The sequence below is a fragment of the Artibeus jamaicensis genome, unplaced genomic scaffold, assembly GCF_021234435.1.
Source record: "Artibeus jamaicensis isolate MK-2021 breed Jamaican fruit bat unplaced genomic scaffold, CSHL_Jam_final contig_781, whole genome shotgun sequence".
NCBI classification, from domain to species: Eukaryota; Metazoa; Chordata; class Mammalia; order Chiroptera; family Phyllostomidae; genus Artibeus; species Artibeus jamaicensis.
In genome coordinates, this window is record NW_026521968.1 from 7432939 (window position 1) to 7450164 (window position 17226).

The following is a 17226-nucleotide window of genomic DNA, read 5'->3' on the forward strand; positions in this document are numbered from 1 at the left end:
GCAGCAAGACACACCAAGAAACCCAGGGCCCCAGCACCAGGAAATAAAGCCTAAAAGCACCGATTGAAAACATTTGTGGGGGCTGAGGTGCAGGGAGAGACTCCCAGCCTCACAAAAGAGTTTGTTGGAGAGACCCACAGGGTCCTAGAATGTACACAAGCCCACCCACCTGGGAACCAGCACCAGAAGGGCCCCATCTGCTTGTGGGAAGCTGCAGAGGGAACTGAAATCCCAGAGAGAGCAGATCAAGCGCCATTATTCTCTATCTGACCCAACCCCCATACAGTGTCACAACCCAGTGACCTGGATGGCACCACCCTGGTGAACATCTAAGGCTCCGCCCCTCATACATAACAGGCATGAACAGACCAGAACATTATGGCTCAAGCAGAAGAACAACTCAAAAGCCGCGAAGCCAATACTTTTAAGCGACCAAAAGCCAGCCAACCTATCAGATGTACAGTTCAAAACACTGGTGATCAGGATGCTCACAGAACTGGTTGATTTTAGGCACAAATTAGATGAAAAAATGAAGGCTACACTAAGTGAAATGAAGAAAAATGCACAGGGAACCAATAGCGATGGGAAGAAAACTGGGACTCAAATCAATGGAGTGGACCAGAAGGAAGAAAGAAACATCCAACCAGAAAAGAATGAAGAAATAAGAATTCAAAAAAATGAGGAGAGGCTTAGGAACCTCCAGGACATCTTTAAACGTTCCAACATCCGAATTATAGGGGTACCAGAAGGGGAAGAGGAACAGCCACAAGTGGAACACTAGTGGAACAAATAATAAAGGAGAACTTCCCTAATCTGGCAAAGGAAATAGACTTTCAGGAAATCCAGGAAGTTCAAAGAGTCCCAAAGAAGGTGGATCCAAGGAGGAACACACCAAGGCACATCATAATTACATTAGCCAAGATTAAAATGGAGAGAATTCTAGAAGCAGCAAGAGATAAGAGGACAGTCACCTACAAAAACGTTCCCATCAGACTGTCAGCTAATATCTCAAAAGAGATCTTACAGGCAAGAAGGGACTGGAAAGAAGTATTCCAAGTCATGAAATCCGAAGACCTACATCCAAGATTGCTCTATCCAGCAAAGCTTTCATTTAGAATGGAAGGGCAGTAAAAGTGCTTCTCAGATAAGGTCAAATTCAAGGAGTTCATCATCGCCAAGCCTTTATTATATGAAATGTTAAAGGGACTTATCTAAGAAAAAGAAGATAAAAAAGATGAACAGTGAAAGGACAGCCAACTCACAGTTATTAACAACCACACCTAAAACAAAAGCAAACTAAGAGGACAGCTAGATCAGGAGTGGAACCATAGAAATGGAGATCACATGGAGGGTTAGCAACAGGGAAGTGGGAGGAGGAGAAGGGAGGAGTAGGTACAGAGAATAAGTAGCATAGACGGTGGGGAGAAAATAGATGGGGGGAGGGCAAGAGTAGTGTGGGAAATGCAGAAACTAAAGAACTTATGACACATGGACATGAACTAAAGTGGGGGAATGTGGGTGGTAAGGGGTGTGCAGGGTGGAGGGGAATGAAGGGGGGAAATGGGACAACTTCAATGGCATAATCAATAAAATATTTTTTAAAAAAGATTCTAAGTACCAGCATGCATACAGCAAGCATGTGCCATGCATGCAACAAGTTCCAAACCTGGCTACTAATTCACATAGGTAATCACGTTATCATTTCAGTAATAAGAAACTCAAATGAGTCTCATCTCACACCTTTTTGGCTATGCCCTAGACTATAGTTCCCAAACCTGGCTGAATAAAATCACAAAGGAAATTCCTGAAAATCTTTTGTTTCCTAAACCCCACCATATATCTACTGAATCAACTTCTGGGGATGGGTCCCAGAGATTAATATTTTACAATAATTTCCCAGATGATTCTAATAATTTGAAGTCTGTCAAACTCACTTGGTGGCAGAGTCCTTTTTGTAGAGTATCCAGCAGAACTAGTGTTCTAAGGAACACTCTTTGGGAACTACTGCCATGGAGCAACTGAAGTCATGAACTCCCACAATCCACCAACATCCCAAGCCCTCTAGAAGTAATTAACATAACGGCCTCTGTTGGAATTAACCCAGCCCAGCATTCTCACCAGCATCTCTCTTTCCCGGTGCTGTAGTCTGGCAGCTTCCTGCTCACGATTCAGGGCCTCCATGGCCTCAGAAAGACTTTGTTCCAGGCGGGTTACTGTCTTTCAGGAAAAGGGTTACACAGGACAGAGGAACTGAAGGAAATCTCTATGTTATACAAAAAGCATTAACAATGTAAACTTTAAAATTAAGGGTTAAGTCAATTACTTGAGGGCCAAAAAGACTGACTACATGGTATAGGAAAAGCTGGGAAGACATCAACGATGCATGTTTGACAGCAGAAACAGTGAAGGGAGCAGAAATAGGAGAGAACTGTCAGGCTGGCTACTGCAAGATTCAGGTCAGTCTTGGAGGAACTTTAATTCCAGGGCTATTTCAACCCCCTCATTCTAGCAACCAGTGACTTAGGTTACATAACCCACATTGCCCACCTCCTGCTGCTTGCTCCTAGTGAGTTCAGCTGCCTGGCGTTCTTCCTGGAGTCCCCGAAGTACTTCTGTGCGCTCAGCTTCATGCTGGTTCCAGCCCTCTACCACACGGGCCAGGGTCTCAGGAGAGGAAAGTCAGATGTAATTCCAAAATAATATTTTTGCCTTCCTTCTGCCCATGGGGGCAAGGTCAACAGCCACCTTCTCTCAGTAGCCAGTAAGCCCACCCCTTACCCCAGCTCCTAGAATGAACAAAAGATGTTGGTTGGCCACCCCCTATTCACTGTAGTGCACCCCATGGAGAGACCCACCACATTCTGCTACCCTGGCACCTTGTCCAGTTGTTCAATCATGATATCTTTCTTGCGGTCAGCATTCACAGCCACAGCTAACTGTTGCTGAAGCTCTAGCACACGGGTCTGTAGGTTCTGAATATGACGCTCACAATGCTGGGAAGAAGGATAAAGAAACTGAGTATTGCCATCCTTAGTCTGACCAAAGCACCAAACTTTCCAGCTAGGTGGAAATGGGCTGGAGACAGGAAATGGGCTGTGTCCCAAGGGCAGATTAGGTTTGGAAGAGAATCAGGAATTCTGGAGCAGAAACCTTAGGGCCCAAGACTTCTAACACCTTCCTCTACCATCTCAGAAAGCAGGGGCTTAGCTTCCAGGCTCTTCTTTTCCCTAGACCCCCTGAGAAAATTTCCACAGACCTTTTGGTGGGGGTGCAGCAGCCCACACTGCAAAGAGTGGGAAGTTACTCCTGCTTTGAGAAGCTCATTGAACACAGTGATTAAACATCGCAAGGATAAAGGCAAAACCTATCACTCGTACCCAGGCAGGTAAAAACAGAAGAGAAGGTTCCAAAAATGACAACACAACCAATGATTTTGACTTTTCTTCTGCCTTGTCCCTCTTTTTTCCTATATCAGACAGGCTGAAGTTCAGAGGGATAAAACTCACTATATCAGCAGCTATAAAGCCTTTGTACAAGACAACAAAATTCATTGCTCATTCACCAAACACTTATGGAGTGCTTCTATGTGTTTGGTATATTCTAAATTTTAGGAAGACAGTGCTAAAAAAGATAAGGTATGACCTCATGGAGCTTAGACTTTAGAAGAGCAAAATAAGCAAGATACATTAGACTGTGATAAGCTACATGAAGGATATAACAGAGTAATGAATACCTGGAGGAGAAGTGTGTGATTTTAGATAGAATGGTGGAAGAAGGCGTTCCCGAAGAGCCATTAGAGCAAAGCCCCAGCTTTGGTCCCTTAACCCTCTTCCCTTCTTAGCACTTAGCCCTATTTCTAATCTTTGCTGCTTCCAAAAGAAAGTCTTTATATCTCACCTTGCGACGAGTATGCTCTGAATCCAGTGCATCTCTCAGGCCCTGAAAATCCGGGGGATTTAGTGGGGGTCCTGGCCGAAGGCTGGTGTAGCGGGGAAACAACTCCTCCAGGGCTTGGGCTGAACTGGATGGAGATAAGTCTTGCAGGGGCCGGGTGCTGAGCAAATCAGGTAGAAATATTAGAATTGGCAAAGCTTTTCAGACCCATAAGTCCAACTGTGACATCTTACAAAGGAGGAAACTGAAAGCACAAGAGACTTGGCCGATGTCTTCAAGTTAGGTAATGACAGAACCATACACAGCACATAGGTCCTATGATTCACTCTGTAGTGCTCCTTCCTCCAGGCCACACTCCTTGTGGTAAAAGTCTCCACAGAAGCAAGCTAACTCTTCTGGGAGAAGGAGGAGTAGAGGCTGGGAAAAGGCCAGGTACTAGGCAGTAGGTGCCCAAGTTCCTGAAGAAGTAAAGGGAGTAGAAGATAGGAGAGAAAGGATAAAACTAAAAGCTAAGTGGCAAGTGTTTTAAGCCTTAAGAGGTACAATAGCACTAAAGGAAGAACTAAGAAATAGAACACTTGGCTCTGCAAGAGAGAGAGAGCAATCAAGCTAGAAGAATCCCAAGGGGAACTCACTTAAGCAAGGTGGCTGTGCTTTCACTGTCAAAGGAGTCTTCTTCCCGTCTCTCTGAGCCAGCACCTGGAGTAAGGGGATCCCCTGCAGGGACCCAAAGGGACCCCACAGCCAGCAAGGATCAGGTATGTAAGGATAGAAACAAGGGCCACTTGAAGGAAGAGAAAGCAGAGAGCCTTCCTTTCTATTTCACCCACTCCTCCAGCCCTTCTCCCAAAGAACTGAAGCCTTTCCTCCTGAAATCTTGTCTCAGAGGTCTAGGTTCCCCTCGCACCTGCTTCCTTTCTCTACTTTCTCCCACTCCTTAAATCTAGGTTCTCCTTTATAGGGAAGGGATTTACTCACGGTAGGCTGCATCACGTGAGGTTTGGAGCATGCTCTGGAGTTGACCCCGAACACTTTCCATCTCAAAGATATGCTTGGAACCATCCTAGAAAAAAGTAACAGAAATCAGAAGCAACTTGAATAATCTATATTCTACCTACTGCCAGGGTAGAAGGCATCCAGTACCCCCTAAAACCCAAGAATTTTTACTCCAGCACCTGGGAAAGCAAGAACAAGAGAACTAACTGACCTGATAAAGGTCAGAAACTCAAATGTATACAGATGCCAGACAGGTGGTGTAAATAAATTAATATGGCACATTAAAACAAGAGTAGTGAGGATTCTTGCCAACTAGAGAGCAAACAACCTGCCTAGAAACTGTAGCCCATGGCTATCAGTTTTTCAAACTCTGGAAATTAGTTATGAGACCTTTTCAATGAAACACTAATAACTATTTTCCTCTGTAATATGTGTAATTTATTAAACTATGTCTTAATGATTTACATGCCTAATTTTGAACCATACAATCAAAACAGTTTTGAACTGAAACAATCTTAGCATATTTTGCTGCTATCCTTAAGTCTCTAGTCACCTCTTAGGATGAAGAAAACATAGCCTCAGCCCTGGCGGGTGTGGCTCAGTTGGTTGGAGCATCATCCCATAGACCAAAAGATTAAGGGTTTGATCCCTGGTCGGGGCACATACCCAGGTTGAAGGTTCACTTCCCCTATTGGGCATGTACAAGAACGCAACCAATCGATGTTTCTTTTCCTGCTCCCCATACTCTCTAAAAGGGAGAGAGGGAGGGAGGGAGGGAGAGAGAGAGAAAGGCAGTGAAAAAAGTCCTCAGGTGAGGATTTTTTAAAAAGAAAGAAAAAGAAACCTTATCCTCACTTCCAGGTCTCAAATCTCAGTCAAAGAAGCAGGGCAACCTGTCCCACACTGCAGGTATCTCTGACAAAGAAAACACTGGGACATTTTACAACTTCCCAAATTCTGGTGTCCCAGGCCTCTCTCACTCATAAACATTTGCTCCCAGAAACAGATGACTGACTCTGTACTTAAAAGGAATATGAAATCCAACAATAGTTCAAATCTCAGTAAAGCTTTTCTTTTTTACCACTCCCAATCTCAAGACCCAAGAGGTCCTCCAGACACACCTCCCTCACCTTTTTCTTCAAGTTGTTCTCCAATCCAACCGACAAACTGCGGCTCAGCTCTTGGGCCAAGCTGTCTAACCCTTCATGAGGCGGTAGGGAAGTGGAGGGTAAATACAGCTGGGCTCGGGCTGTGGCCTCTGCTTGACGACTGAGGTGCAAAGAAGCATAGAGCTGGGAGGTCACCTCCGAGGACACTTGGTTCAGCCCAGGGGCTTCTGATGAATCACTCAAGAGATCCTCGGCCTGGAGAGGTGAACTAGGGCTGGTAGCTGATGTCGCCATGAGTACAGGAAAGAGACAACTGGAGGCAGCAGAGGTGGGAACTTCTGGTTCTGCTTTAGGAAAGCCCAGGGGGTAGAGTATACAGAGAAGGAAGATTTGGGAGAAAGGGGGAAGAGTCCAAGCCAAGGAATCTTGGTGAATAAGGGTATGGAGGCTTTCTGGTTACAGGAAAGATTCCCACCGGTACTACAGGTCATGGGAGAGAGCAAAACCATTTCTTTCCATAGCTCCTGGAAACTGTGGAAAAGGAGGGTACAGCAAGGAGTGAGTGAGGGACAAAAATACCCCTGAAGTTCATCTGGAGTGCTGAAAGGTGCAGATCAACTTCTGGCACAGGCTATCACTGGTCAGTTCAGCTCTTAAGTTCTCACACCCAGAACGTGCAAACTGAAACAAACCCAAGTCAAATAGTGGCCTAATTTGCGTCCAGCTGCCTTACCTGCCCCTCAGCTGGCTCCAGTCTCAGACAGGAATACCACGTTCCCCACCTCCCCACTCCCCTCTGCCCACTGCACGGTTCTACCCAGGGGCAACTGTCTTGTACATCCCCCCGCAACCCCTCCTACTACGAAAGCCATGACAAGGCTCCCTAGAATCCCTCCCTTCCCACTACCGCAAAAGAAACTTCGTGAACACTCAATCACACCCTCAGAATGTCCCTAAAAAGTACCTAGCCTGAAATGTTGTACCTTAATTACTCCGTTCCGACTATCCCACACCTCCGGTCTTCAGCCCCCCAATCTGTCACGGATAGCCCCCTGCGCGAGCCCGGATCCGGAAAGACCTAGACCTCCCCTCTCGCGCCCTTCGCTACACTCAAAACCGTTGGCACCCGCCTGCCCACTGCCCAAAGCCCCGCCTCTCTTTCCTCGATGACGTCACCAGCCCGAGGACCTAGCTCGCTGCTGCACTTACGGCATCAGGAGCCTGGAAGCCGGAACGCGCGTGCGCGGGCCCGACGGCGGCCGCGAATAGGCTGAGAGAGATATTGGGACGCTATTATAGCTCCTTGGCAGCACTGGGACCCGGTGGGGCGGGGCTCCGTGAAAACCGGAAGCATCTAGTGACAGGCACTCGGAGCAGTTCCGGTGAGTTCAGGGGAGGGGACCTCGCCTGGTCGGAGGGATCCAGGACAGAAAACTGGGACCTACAGAGGGTGGGCGGTCCCGGAGCGAAGCTCACATTCTGTGTCCTGCAGATGACTGTCCACAACCTGTACCTGTTTGACCGAAATGGAGTGTGTCTGCATTACAGCGAGTGGCACCGCAAGAAGCAAGCGGGGATCCCCAAGGAGGAGGTGACGAGAGGGCCACGCGCAACCGGGTGACCTCTCATCTCCAGACGCACATAGTCCCAGTCCAGTCACCCCTCTCCAAATACTGGCTCGTTCCTGCCCCTGGCCTGTCTGCTTTAACAACCAAGAGCTAACTCTGCCCCTCTCCCTCCAGGAGTTCAAGCTGATGTACGGGATGCTGTTCTCTATCCGCTCCTTTGTCAGCAAGATGTCCCCGCTAGACATGTATGCGGAGTCCGGAGTCAGAGGGGAGGTCGAGGGGAGGAATAGCCTTGGGAATTGGGGCGGGGCGGGGTGGGAGGAGCTTTCTGGGGTGGGAGGGGCATTTGGCTCCCCGGGAGAGGAAGCTAATCTGAAGCAAGAATGCTGGAACTGGAAGAAGCCGAGGTGAGGAAAATCTGAAAGTAGAAAGGTTGGATGTGGGGGCCAAATGGGGGTTGCGAGGCTGGAAAATGAGAGATGTCTTTACCCAGCCAGACTCCTGCAAATGTATTTAGAGAGAAGAGTCGATCTAAAGAGGATTAGAAGTGTCTTTCTGGGAGAAATTCCTCTCCCATTCCTTAACGTCCTCCTCATCTCTGCAGGAAGGATGGCTTTCTGTCCTTCCAGACTAGCCGTTACAAACTCCATTACTACGAGACCCCCACTGGGATCAAGGTTGTCATGAATACTGACTTGGGCGTGGGACCCATCCGAGACGTGCTGCACCACATCTACAGTTCGGTCAGTGCCAGACCCTGGGACCCTTCTCCCAAAGCTCCTCAACAGTAATGGCCGTGTAGAGAGCCCTAAGACTCCTTCAGATTCCCTGCCAGGATACTACTGTAGTGTATCTCTATAGAAGTCAGAGTCTTCAACACTCCCACCACCAGTTTCTCCTCAAGGAGGGCTTGCCTCCTTGCCCTTGATCCTAGTGCATTTGCACATCCCTGAGGTTATACTAAGTTTAGAGTTGGAAACAAGAAGTGTCCAAAGCCTGGCTCTAACACCTTCTCTCCCCATAGCTGTACGTGGAGCTGGTGGTGAAGAATCCCCTGTGCCCGCTGGGACAGACTGTACAAAGTGAGCTCTTCCGCTCCCGACTGGACTCCTACGTCCGCTCTCTGCCCTTTTTCTCTGCCAGGGCTGGCTGAAGGATGCACCCTACCTCACCCCTCAGGAGAACCTCTGTCTACCTGCCCCTCCAACCCCTCTAGCTCCCAGGCAGCCCACCCTGGTGCCCTCCCCGTTACCTCCAAACCAGGCCCTCTCTCTAGGTTTATCCTCTACCAGACGCCCTGAGAAGTCTAGAATAAACTTCTTGTCACTCTGTGGCTTGAGTGTGTCAGTTTGGGTGGTAGGTTGGGGCCCTGCCCTGCTCACGGAGGGTGGCCGGCCACATCCTCTGAGCCTGACCAGAGGTTTCTCAATAACAGCACTACTAACATTTCTGGCTAGATGATTCATTGGGGGGGGGAGGGAGAGGGGAGAGGGGTGCTGTTCTGTGCTTTGTCTTGGACGCCACTCACTAGATGCTGTTAGCACATCCTTCCCTGTCGCCGGTGGTGATAGTCAAAAAAGATCTTGTCAAACGTCCCCTGGGGGACTAAATCATCCCCTACTGAGAACCACTGAGTTGAAAACAGATGGTATCCAAAACCACCCTCCCGGGTTCTACTCTCCAGCTTTTGAGTATGCCCAAGATGCAAGCTATAGAGCTTCGGAAGGTGGGGTTTATGCAGATACTGGCAAGATTAACTAGGAGGCAGGCGGGTTTATGCAAACGAGGGGGTGGTGCCTGCATGAGGATTAGCTGAGCTTGCTGCAGACGCGGCTGGGAGCCTCGCAGGTCCCACTGCAGATCAGGCTGAGGTGGCACCTCTCTCCCCTACCCCCAACTGTCCCTAGGTCCCTACCCTCCTAGGATCGCCCTCCACCTCTACTGTCATTCATTTCCCCCTTCTCCTCCCTGCTCCAGTGCCCACGTAGACGAGTAACTCCCCTCGTGGTTCTCCCTGTGTTTCTCTCCTCCCACAGCAAACCCCCGCGACCTCCAACAGCCCGCCCCCGCGGGCCCAATCCTGCCTGCTGACTCCCTCTGCAGCCTCCTCAGCCTTCCCGCTCTCCTCAGGGCTGGAGCCACTACATCCCTATTTGTCCGCCCTCGGGCTTCCAGGCTTCCTCCCACACCACCCCCTCGGAGCCCCCTCACCGACCCTGGCCAGCCGGCATGCAGGTGTCTATCGCGTGTACTGAGCAGAACCTTCGCAGCCGAAGCAGCGAGGACCGTCTGTGTGGACCCAGGCCGGGCCCCGGGGGCAGCAATGGTGGGCCGGTCAGCGGGGTGCATGGGAATCCTCCAGGAGGAGGAGGGCCAGGCCCCAAGGCCCGAGGTGCAGTGGTCCACCGACCCCCAGCGCCCGCTGGGGCCCTCCGTGAGAGCACCGGCCGCAGCACTGGCATGAAATACAGGTATGGGGGTAGCTGGGCAGCCCGCCCCATCTGCTTCCCTTTCCTGACCTGAGGCTTTCTGAGATGCCTCCAGGACCCCCTCAAACTTCGCTCAGAAGGTCCTGGCTCATTCTATCTCTTCTTCCCATAACTAGCACTCCCTTACTTTGCCTCTCTCTCGGTCTCCCTCCATACCCAGGACTAGGAGAAATTCAAGTTTACCAATATTAATGGGTCCTCTCAGACCCAGGGGCTGCTCCTGAGCTTTTCTCCTTACCCCCAGGAAAGCCAGGGATGCATGAATCTCCAGCACTCCCCCTCCCCCCCAAGATATAGTGTCCTTGGGTCAATGTCCTGGGAAGAGGTGGAGGAAGGAAAGGGCTTCCCGGGCCTGCTCAGGGTGCATGACCCAGATACTGGCCCTACCTGCCCCATGGGCCCAGTCTCCAGTGACCTTTCCTGAGGGGACAGAAGTAGGGCCCTGGGAAGGATGGGCCACATCTCTCAACCCCATGCTGAGGAAGAGGGGTCAGGTGAGGAAGGTGGACTGTAATGTAACAGACTTTATCTCCGGGAACTGCTGGGCTCTCAGAACTACTAATAGGGGGATGGGATGGGTAGGGGGTTCCTGCTTGGGAGTGAGAAGAGATCACTAACCTTATGGAGCTTTGGCAGTTAAGAAATTTGATCCCCTGGGTGTGGCAGCCCTGTTTGGGAGACTGAGCCAACAACCTGAGTGGGGGTTTTGGAAGGTGGGGGCTCTCTGGTTCAGAGACAAACTTCACAAGCCCACAGGAGCAAAGGGAGTGGAGAGGGGAAGAGGAAGAACTGGCCTGTCCCATTGTTCCTGTCATACTCCCCACAGAGGTTTCCTACCTACCTGTGTTGGAGGTCTATCTGCCTAGCCTATCCAGGGACACTTCCCTGCCTGAGTGACTGAATTCGACTTGGTTTACCTCTCCATCTCTGGTATCTGCCCTTTAGCATAGCGCTCTCTGTCTGAAGGTCTGTTTTCACAAACTCACCACGATCTACCAGTCACATTTCTCTAGGCCCCCAACTCCACACATGCTAGAGATGACTCAAACACAAACAACATCCCACAGAAGAAACACAAACCAGGCAGCACATCTCCAATGTGTTAGGAGGGAAGAAAGGCACTGGACAGTGGATCCAGCAGAACAGTCATTTATTTGTTCACTTATGCTATGGGCACAGTACTGCCCAATTCAGTAGCCCACTGGATCTGGTTTCTTTGGACTGAGACACAGCGAGGGCTTCTTATTCTTGGAGGAGAGGAAGTGGGAGCTGATCATCTGTGTCCCTAATGGAGGCTCCACAGCTTCCTGCTACTTCTGTCTCCTGCAGAAACCTAGGAAAGTCTGGTCTTCGGGTGTCCTGTCTTGGCCTAGGTGAGTTAGAAAGGATTTAAGGGAAGGGTGTTCTTTTATGGCTTGCCTCCCACAGTTCTCACGTGCCTGGCTTCCCTCTTGCAGGTACCTGGGTCACATTTGGTTCTCAGATCTCGGATGAGGTATAAGTGATGGGACCTAGAAGCAGGGTGAGGGGCTATGAGGGAACCAGAACCAGGGGAAATGGACTTGGATAGGGGTCTGGACAACAAGCACTGGTGGATGGGGTGCAAGGCTGGAGGGTGAGGAAAGGGGAGAGAATCTGGAAGCAAGACTGAGGTGCTATGGGCCAGGGTGCAGTGAGGGAGGTAATTGTGGGGCCAGCGGTTGATCTTCAACTCTTTCTCTCACCTCCCTAGACAGCAGAGGATGTGCTGACAGTAGCCTACGAGCATGGTATAAACCTGTTTGACACCACCGAAATTTATGCAGCTGGAAAGTAAGGAAAGTTATGTTTAGAAGATGAGAGAACATCAGGGCTTCCTGTTTTCTCTCTTAAGAGCCCCGGGAATTCTGCCAACACTAAGTTCTAACATATCAGCCGGTGGGCCCCCAAAACATAGGGGACTCACAGTTCCAAACATCAGTCCTTCTCCAGCTTAGGAGGCAATGGGCAGGCTGTGCAGTCAAAATAAAATAAAACCAACAAATACATCTTGGGTATCAGTTATGTGCAACTGTGTGGGGATTTCAAAGCTAAATTTTCAAACACACTGTGCCACTTCACACACCCATGGCTTCACACCGGTAGTAGCCCAAACCTATGTTGACTACCCCTACATCTTCTTCATTTGGATGACTCTCTGCTCACCTTCAAGACTTGGCCCAAATGTCAGCTCCTCCAAGAAGCCTTCACACAATTCTCCAAAGTTGATCATTACCCGCTTCAGTTTCCAAAGCACTTTACACTGCCCTCTGACACACCAGTATCAATTACTGGTTCATGTGGCCATATTTGCTGCTCAGTTGGGATTCTCCTCCTTCCATGAACTCTGTCTTGCTTTCCCCTATATCACCTAAGTACCTGCACAGAGCCAAGCACAGAGCAGGCACTGCTTGTGGAACGCCATAGACATGCCCTCAATGTGCTCACAGCCTCAGTGGTTATACAGACAAACCAAGACGACAGGGAGCTATGAAAGGCTGAGTAACAGTCCACTGTAACAGACTTGTTAGACCTTAGCTCATAGTTAAGTTCTGAAGAATTAGGTGGCCCAGAGGTTTTCAATCTTTTTCATCTCCTGGTGTACATAAACTAATTACTAAAATTCTATGGCACGCCAAAAAAAAAAAAAAAAAGAATTTTGCCTATCTAACAAAAAATAGGTATACTTTTGATTCATTCACACCAGATGACTATTGTGTTTGCTGTTGTATTTTTTAAATTTGACAATCTAAGTGAAAAGAGGTCAGAGCCCCTGACTAAATAGTCAGGTGTTGCATATTTTAAAAATTCTTGTGGCAGACCAGTGTGCCACATCACACCAGGTAAAAATCACTGGTGTAGCCAATAAGAGCTATGGAAACTGGTAAGAAGGACTGACCATAGTCTATAAGATTCAGAGAACATTTTCCATTCTGTTCAGAGGTAGAATCTGAACTAAGCTTTAGAGGATAGATGGGATTTTGCAGAGACCCAAGGGGGAAGGCAACACAGATGACTGGAACCAGTGTGTCCCTAGTCTGTCCCACTCCCCTCCTCCTATTCTTTCCCTTCCGAACTCAGGCCAGAGCTTGGTACATAGTTGAATGATTGAATGAAAATTGTACAACTGTACCCCTAGCTCCAGGAGCCTCTTTTATTTAGTCCAGGATGGGGCCTTCAGCCCATGGGCTCCTGGTTTATGCTCCACTTTACAAGAGAGGAAATTGGTTTAAGGGAAAGGGGGGGGGAGAAGGGAAGGAACTGATCCACCTTCAAGGGGTCAGTGCTTCTACACTGTCTTTCTTCCAGGGCTGAAAGAACTCTAGGCAACATCCTCAAGAGCAAAGGTTGGAGGTGAGAGGGTGTTTGTGGGGGTGAGGGTTGCTGGGATGTGATCATCAAAAAATCCTTTTCTTGCGGGTTCCCCCATTTCTCTTTTTCCAGGAGATCAAGCTATGTCATCACCACCAAGATTTTTTGGGGAGGACAGTAAGTGGCTGCCCCCCTATAACTGGGGAGATCTACATAGAGGATATGTGCGGGTGTATGGGATAGGTAGGGGTGGTGACGGCTGTCCCCACACTTGCTACCCCAGGTCTGCTTCTTGCCTGTGAAAACCAGTGCAATCCCCAGTTCCTCATGGTGCCAGCCCAGCGCTGATCTCCTCCTACCTTTGTAACACCTCAGCTTTGACTTTCCTTTTTGTACAGGGCAGAAACTGAGCGAGGCTTGAGCCGCAAACACATCATCGAGGGTGAGAGTTAAACACTGAGAACCTGCAGTGGCTTGGTATGGAAGCCAGAGAAGTTGGGGATATTCTCTGAAGCTCTTGAGTTAGAGGCTTTGAATAAGGGAACTGGGATTTAGGCAGCCATGGCAAAGGGGTGAGGTTCAGACCTCACCCCTTATTCTTCAGAAACTGAAGCCAAGGTACTTACCTTCCTGTCCTCATCCCTACCCCAGGCTTGCAAGGATCTCTGGAACGTCTCCAGCTGGGATATGTGGACATCGTCTTTGCTAATCGCTCAGACCCCAACAGCCCCATGGAGGGTAAAAGCATCACCTCAACCCTGATAGTCCTTCAAAACTGAACACTTCTCAAACCTTCAGCAGGAAGCCAGCCCTAGCTCAGAAAGCCTCCCACAGTGGAAGCTCACATCCCAGGACTTACACAGGGAGGGAGGCAAAAAAAATAGATACCAACCTCTCTGGGGTCTCAGTGGGGCAGGCAGAGATCTGCAGATCTGGAGCCCTAGATGGCAGGAATCTGACAGTAAGGCTCTCCCTCTCCCATATGCCTAGAGATTGTGCGAGCCATGACCTATGTCATCAACCAGGGCCTGGCCCTATACTGGGGGACATCCCGATGGGGGGCTGCAGAAATCATGGTGAGTGTGCTATCCCACCTGCCCCATCTCACAATTGGTTCCCATCTTCACATGGCCAATCCAAACCCCACTCTATTGGAGGAGGAGGAGTGGAAGAAAATGGAAGGGGTGCTCTTTGCCCCAGCCCCTCATCTCTTTCTCACCACATACAGGAGGCCTATGCCATGGCCAGACAGTTCAATCTGATCCCTCCGGTGTGTGAACAAGCAGAGCCCCATCTGTTTCAGAGAGAGAAGATGGAGATGCAGCTGCCAGAGCTCTACCACAAGATTGGTTTGTAGCACCCATATCCCTACCTTTCCCTTGGGCTCACCATCACCTTGATACCTCTCCCCACATCCAATCCTCTTCCTCTTAGGTGTTGGCTCAGTCACCTGGTCCCCTCTGGCCTGTGGCCTCATCACTAGCAAGTATGATGGGCGAGTCCCAGATCCCTGCAGGGCCACCATCAAGGTGTGATCTCAGGGCTCAGGATGGCAGGACTGGGCTATCCTGGCTGTTCTAGGGTGGTGGTGCGATCTTTTGCTGATTCTCTGTGGCCTCCAGGGCTACCAGTGGCTCAAGGACAAAGTGCAAAGTGAAGATGGCAAGAAGCAACAAGCGAAAGTCATGGACCTTCTCCCCATCGCCCACCAGCTGGGCTGCACCGTGGCACAGCTTGCTATTGGTGAGACACTGTCAGCTCTGGATCCTGAAGGGTGCTTGTTTCCTCCTGAGACACTCCCAAACCCAAGACTGGTTTGTCTTCAGGGAGAACCCTCTTCCTCAGAGACACTTCTGATGTCCATTTGCTCACTGTTACCCATCAGTTCTCTTGTTTTCCTCCTCTGGCCCCAGCGTGGTGTCTCCGCAGTGAGGGTGTCAGCTCAGTCTTGCTGGGGGTGTCCAGTGCAGAGCAGCTGATAGAACATCTGGGTGCCCTACAGGTGAGCTGGGGACTCAGAGGCTGAGCCCATCTCTATCCCCTCCCCAGGAGTCAAGGCCTCCTTGTCCAACCCAGAATGGGCCTGTGAGATCACCCACTACAAGGTCCTCATTTTGCCAATGAGAGGTCCTGGGTGATAACACAAAATGTGCACAGCTGTGATTATTTCCCTGCCACTTGGTGCTCCGTGCTGCTCCCCTGGGTCCCCTAAGTTCATGACCTCAAATTCATGCCCTTCTTCAGTCATTCAACCACCTGATTCTCCTCCAGGTGCTGAGCCAGCTGAACCCGCAGACCATCATGGAGATAGACGGACTCCTGGGGAACAAACCACATTCCAAGAAATAATCCATCAGGGACACAGGGACCCAAACGCGGACCGCTGCACCCCCACCTACCTGCCAGCCCAGAACTGCTTCCCTACACCCACCTCCTTCAGGCTCCCCATCCCTCCCCCCCCAGAGCCAGAGTGGCCCTGCTCACTAATGAGTTCTGGCTTCAATAAGATAATCGATATGCATGAACAAAGCCATATCCTTCTGCAGTGGGATTGAGAGGAAAAATAGTCCACTTCTCCCTGTTGCGTTCTCCTAGGCTCCTAGGCTTTTTTGCTAATCCCGGGCATGAGTTACTGGGCCATCCCCTCTCTGCCATTTGGTCTTGCTCCCTTTCTTTTACCTCAATAGCCAAAGCCCTTTAAAAAACAAAAACAAAAAAAAAATGGCAGACATAAATGCAGAGTACCTCAGAAGTGGCCCTTGAAATATCATCAAGGGGTAATAACCTAAAATAAGAAGTGAGATGTGATATCATCTGGGACAATGGAAAATGGGGCTCTTACGTTATCCAGTACAAAGGAAGCCAGGCTGGCCCTGGCAGGAAGTAAACAATAATCTTTAGGAAACCAGGACCCTGCCTCCCAGCCAGGAGGTGGAGGAGGGCTTCAAACTGAAATTAGTGTTAATACGTTGTTTCTGCCGAACAGGTAGGGGTGGGGAATACAGTGACAACAGCAATGACAAAGTTAGAGGGAAATTTGATGGCTAGCTTGGCAGGGTAGCCCTTGGAAAACACAATTGGGCTGTGCTTTGCAGGAAATGGTGACAGCCTTTAGGTCACAGCAGAGATATGGGGCTGACAAATAAAGGTCTGGGGATAGACTTTTGACCTTTTAGTAGGGCTTCCTACCTGTCAGTGAAGGACTGCAGTTTTCCTTCTGGCAATAATCTTAAAGCAATAATGATGGCCCCTCTTCTGTAAGACTTTCCAGGGAATTGTAAATAAAATCTCAGCTTAATCCCTCCTCACTCACTGCGTCTTGACATTGCAGGGGGTGGGAGGTTAGGGTCTCAGTCTCAGATAGCTGACCCTCTAAACCCTTGCCATTAGAAAGTTCCAGTACTAGCTTTCTCTCCATTGTTCACGTGCCTCAGGGACCCAAGCATTGTGCTCCTAGGCACTGCTCTCATGAAGGACCCAGGCACCAGATTACCCAAGCCCCCGTTTTCTTCCTTCCTTCAGTTGCCATATTCCTTAGAACTCAGAGAGATCTGGCTTCGTAGTCCTTTTCCTCCCTCTGACACCACTGCCCTTATTTTCTTTTGAAAGTTGTCTTATACTTCTTAATTTCCCTCTTGTCCGACACCTACACATATACCAGGGAACTATCTTGGTGGTTTTCTTGTGTCTGAGTGGGAGGGGCTGTTCTGAAGTGGAGGCTTCGGGATTCGGTGAAGGAGAGGTAAAACAAAAGCCAGTCCATAGTTGAGATGATACAAAGGGAAAGGAGTTATCATTATAAGGAAAAAACAAAACAAGTGAAGGATTACATGTGAGGGT

General features: G+C 49.5%; 3 protein-coding genes across 13 annotated transcripts in view; 2 read left to right on the forward strand and 1 right to left on the reverse strand.

Annotated features, from left to right (window-relative positions):
• Positions 1 to 7147, reverse strand: part of CNTROB (centrobin, centriole duplication and spindle assembly protein) — a 28550-nt gene extending 21403 nt beyond the window's left edge. For 4 of the 10 annotated variants that reach the window (XM_053672685.1, XM_037144897.2, XM_053672684.1 and 1 more), the window contains exons 1-8: positions 6983 to 7147; positions 6021 to 6680; positions 4873 to 4957; positions 4530 to 4611; positions 3898 to 4054; positions 2877 to 2993; positions 2548 to 2664; positions 2119 to 2217 (exon numbers count right to left, since the gene is read on the reverse strand). In XM_053672685.1, the coding sequence (XP_053528660.1) occupies positions 2119 to 2217; positions 2548 to 2664; positions 2877 to 2993; positions 3898 to 4054; positions 4530 to 4611; positions 4873 to 4957; positions 6021 to 6293 (930 nt within the window). In that variant the 5' untranslated portion in view covers positions 6294 to 6680; positions 6983 to 7147. The remainder of the gene's footprint in view (positions 1 to 2118; positions 2218 to 2547; positions 2665 to 2876; positions 2994 to 3897; positions 4055 to 4529; positions 4612 to 4872; positions 4958 to 6020; positions 6681 to 6982) is intronic. The other 6 variants (XR_005082429.2, XM_037144896.2, XM_037144893.2 and 3 more) reach the window with 4 other exon arrangements.
• Positions 7148 to 7279: 132 nt separating this feature from the next.
• Positions 7280 to 8898, forward strand: TRAPPC1 (trafficking protein particle complex subunit 1). Its single transcript, XM_037144891.2, has 5 exons — positions 7280 to 7381; positions 7492 to 7590; positions 7742 to 7812; positions 8172 to 8310; positions 8592 to 8898. The coding sequence occupies exons 2-5, from the start codon at positions 7492 to 7494 to the stop codon at positions 8718 to 8720; spliced, it is 438 nt and encodes a 145-aa protein (XP_037000786.1). The 5' UTR covers positions 7280 to 7381; the 3' UTR covers positions 8721 to 8898.
• Positions 8899 to 9075: 177 nt separating this feature from the next.
• Positions 9076 to 16694, forward strand: KCNAB3 (potassium voltage-gated channel subfamily A regulatory beta subunit 3). Of its 2 annotated transcripts, none has more exons than XM_037144890.2 (14): positions 9076 to 10038; positions 11386 to 11429; positions 11514 to 11551; positions 11789 to 11868; positions 13384 to 13428; positions 13519 to 13563; positions 13785 to 13828; positions 14038 to 14124; positions 14377 to 14462; positions 14615 to 14735; positions 14821 to 14915; positions 15009 to 15129; positions 15300 to 15388; positions 15658 to 16694. In XM_037144890.2, the coding sequence occupies exons 1-14, from the start codon at positions 9797 to 9799 to the stop codon at positions 15733 to 15735; spliced, it is 1215 nt and encodes a 404-aa protein (XP_037000785.2). In that variant the 5' UTR covers positions 9076 to 9796; the 3' UTR covers positions 15736 to 16694. The 2 variants fall into 2 exon arrangements, with proteins under 2 accessions (XP_037000785.2, XP_053528701.1); XM_053672726.1 differs by having other exon boundaries at positions 9076 to 9438; positions 9604 to 10038; positions 14379 to 14735.
• The last annotated feature ends 532 nt before the right edge of the window (positions 16695 to 17226 follow it).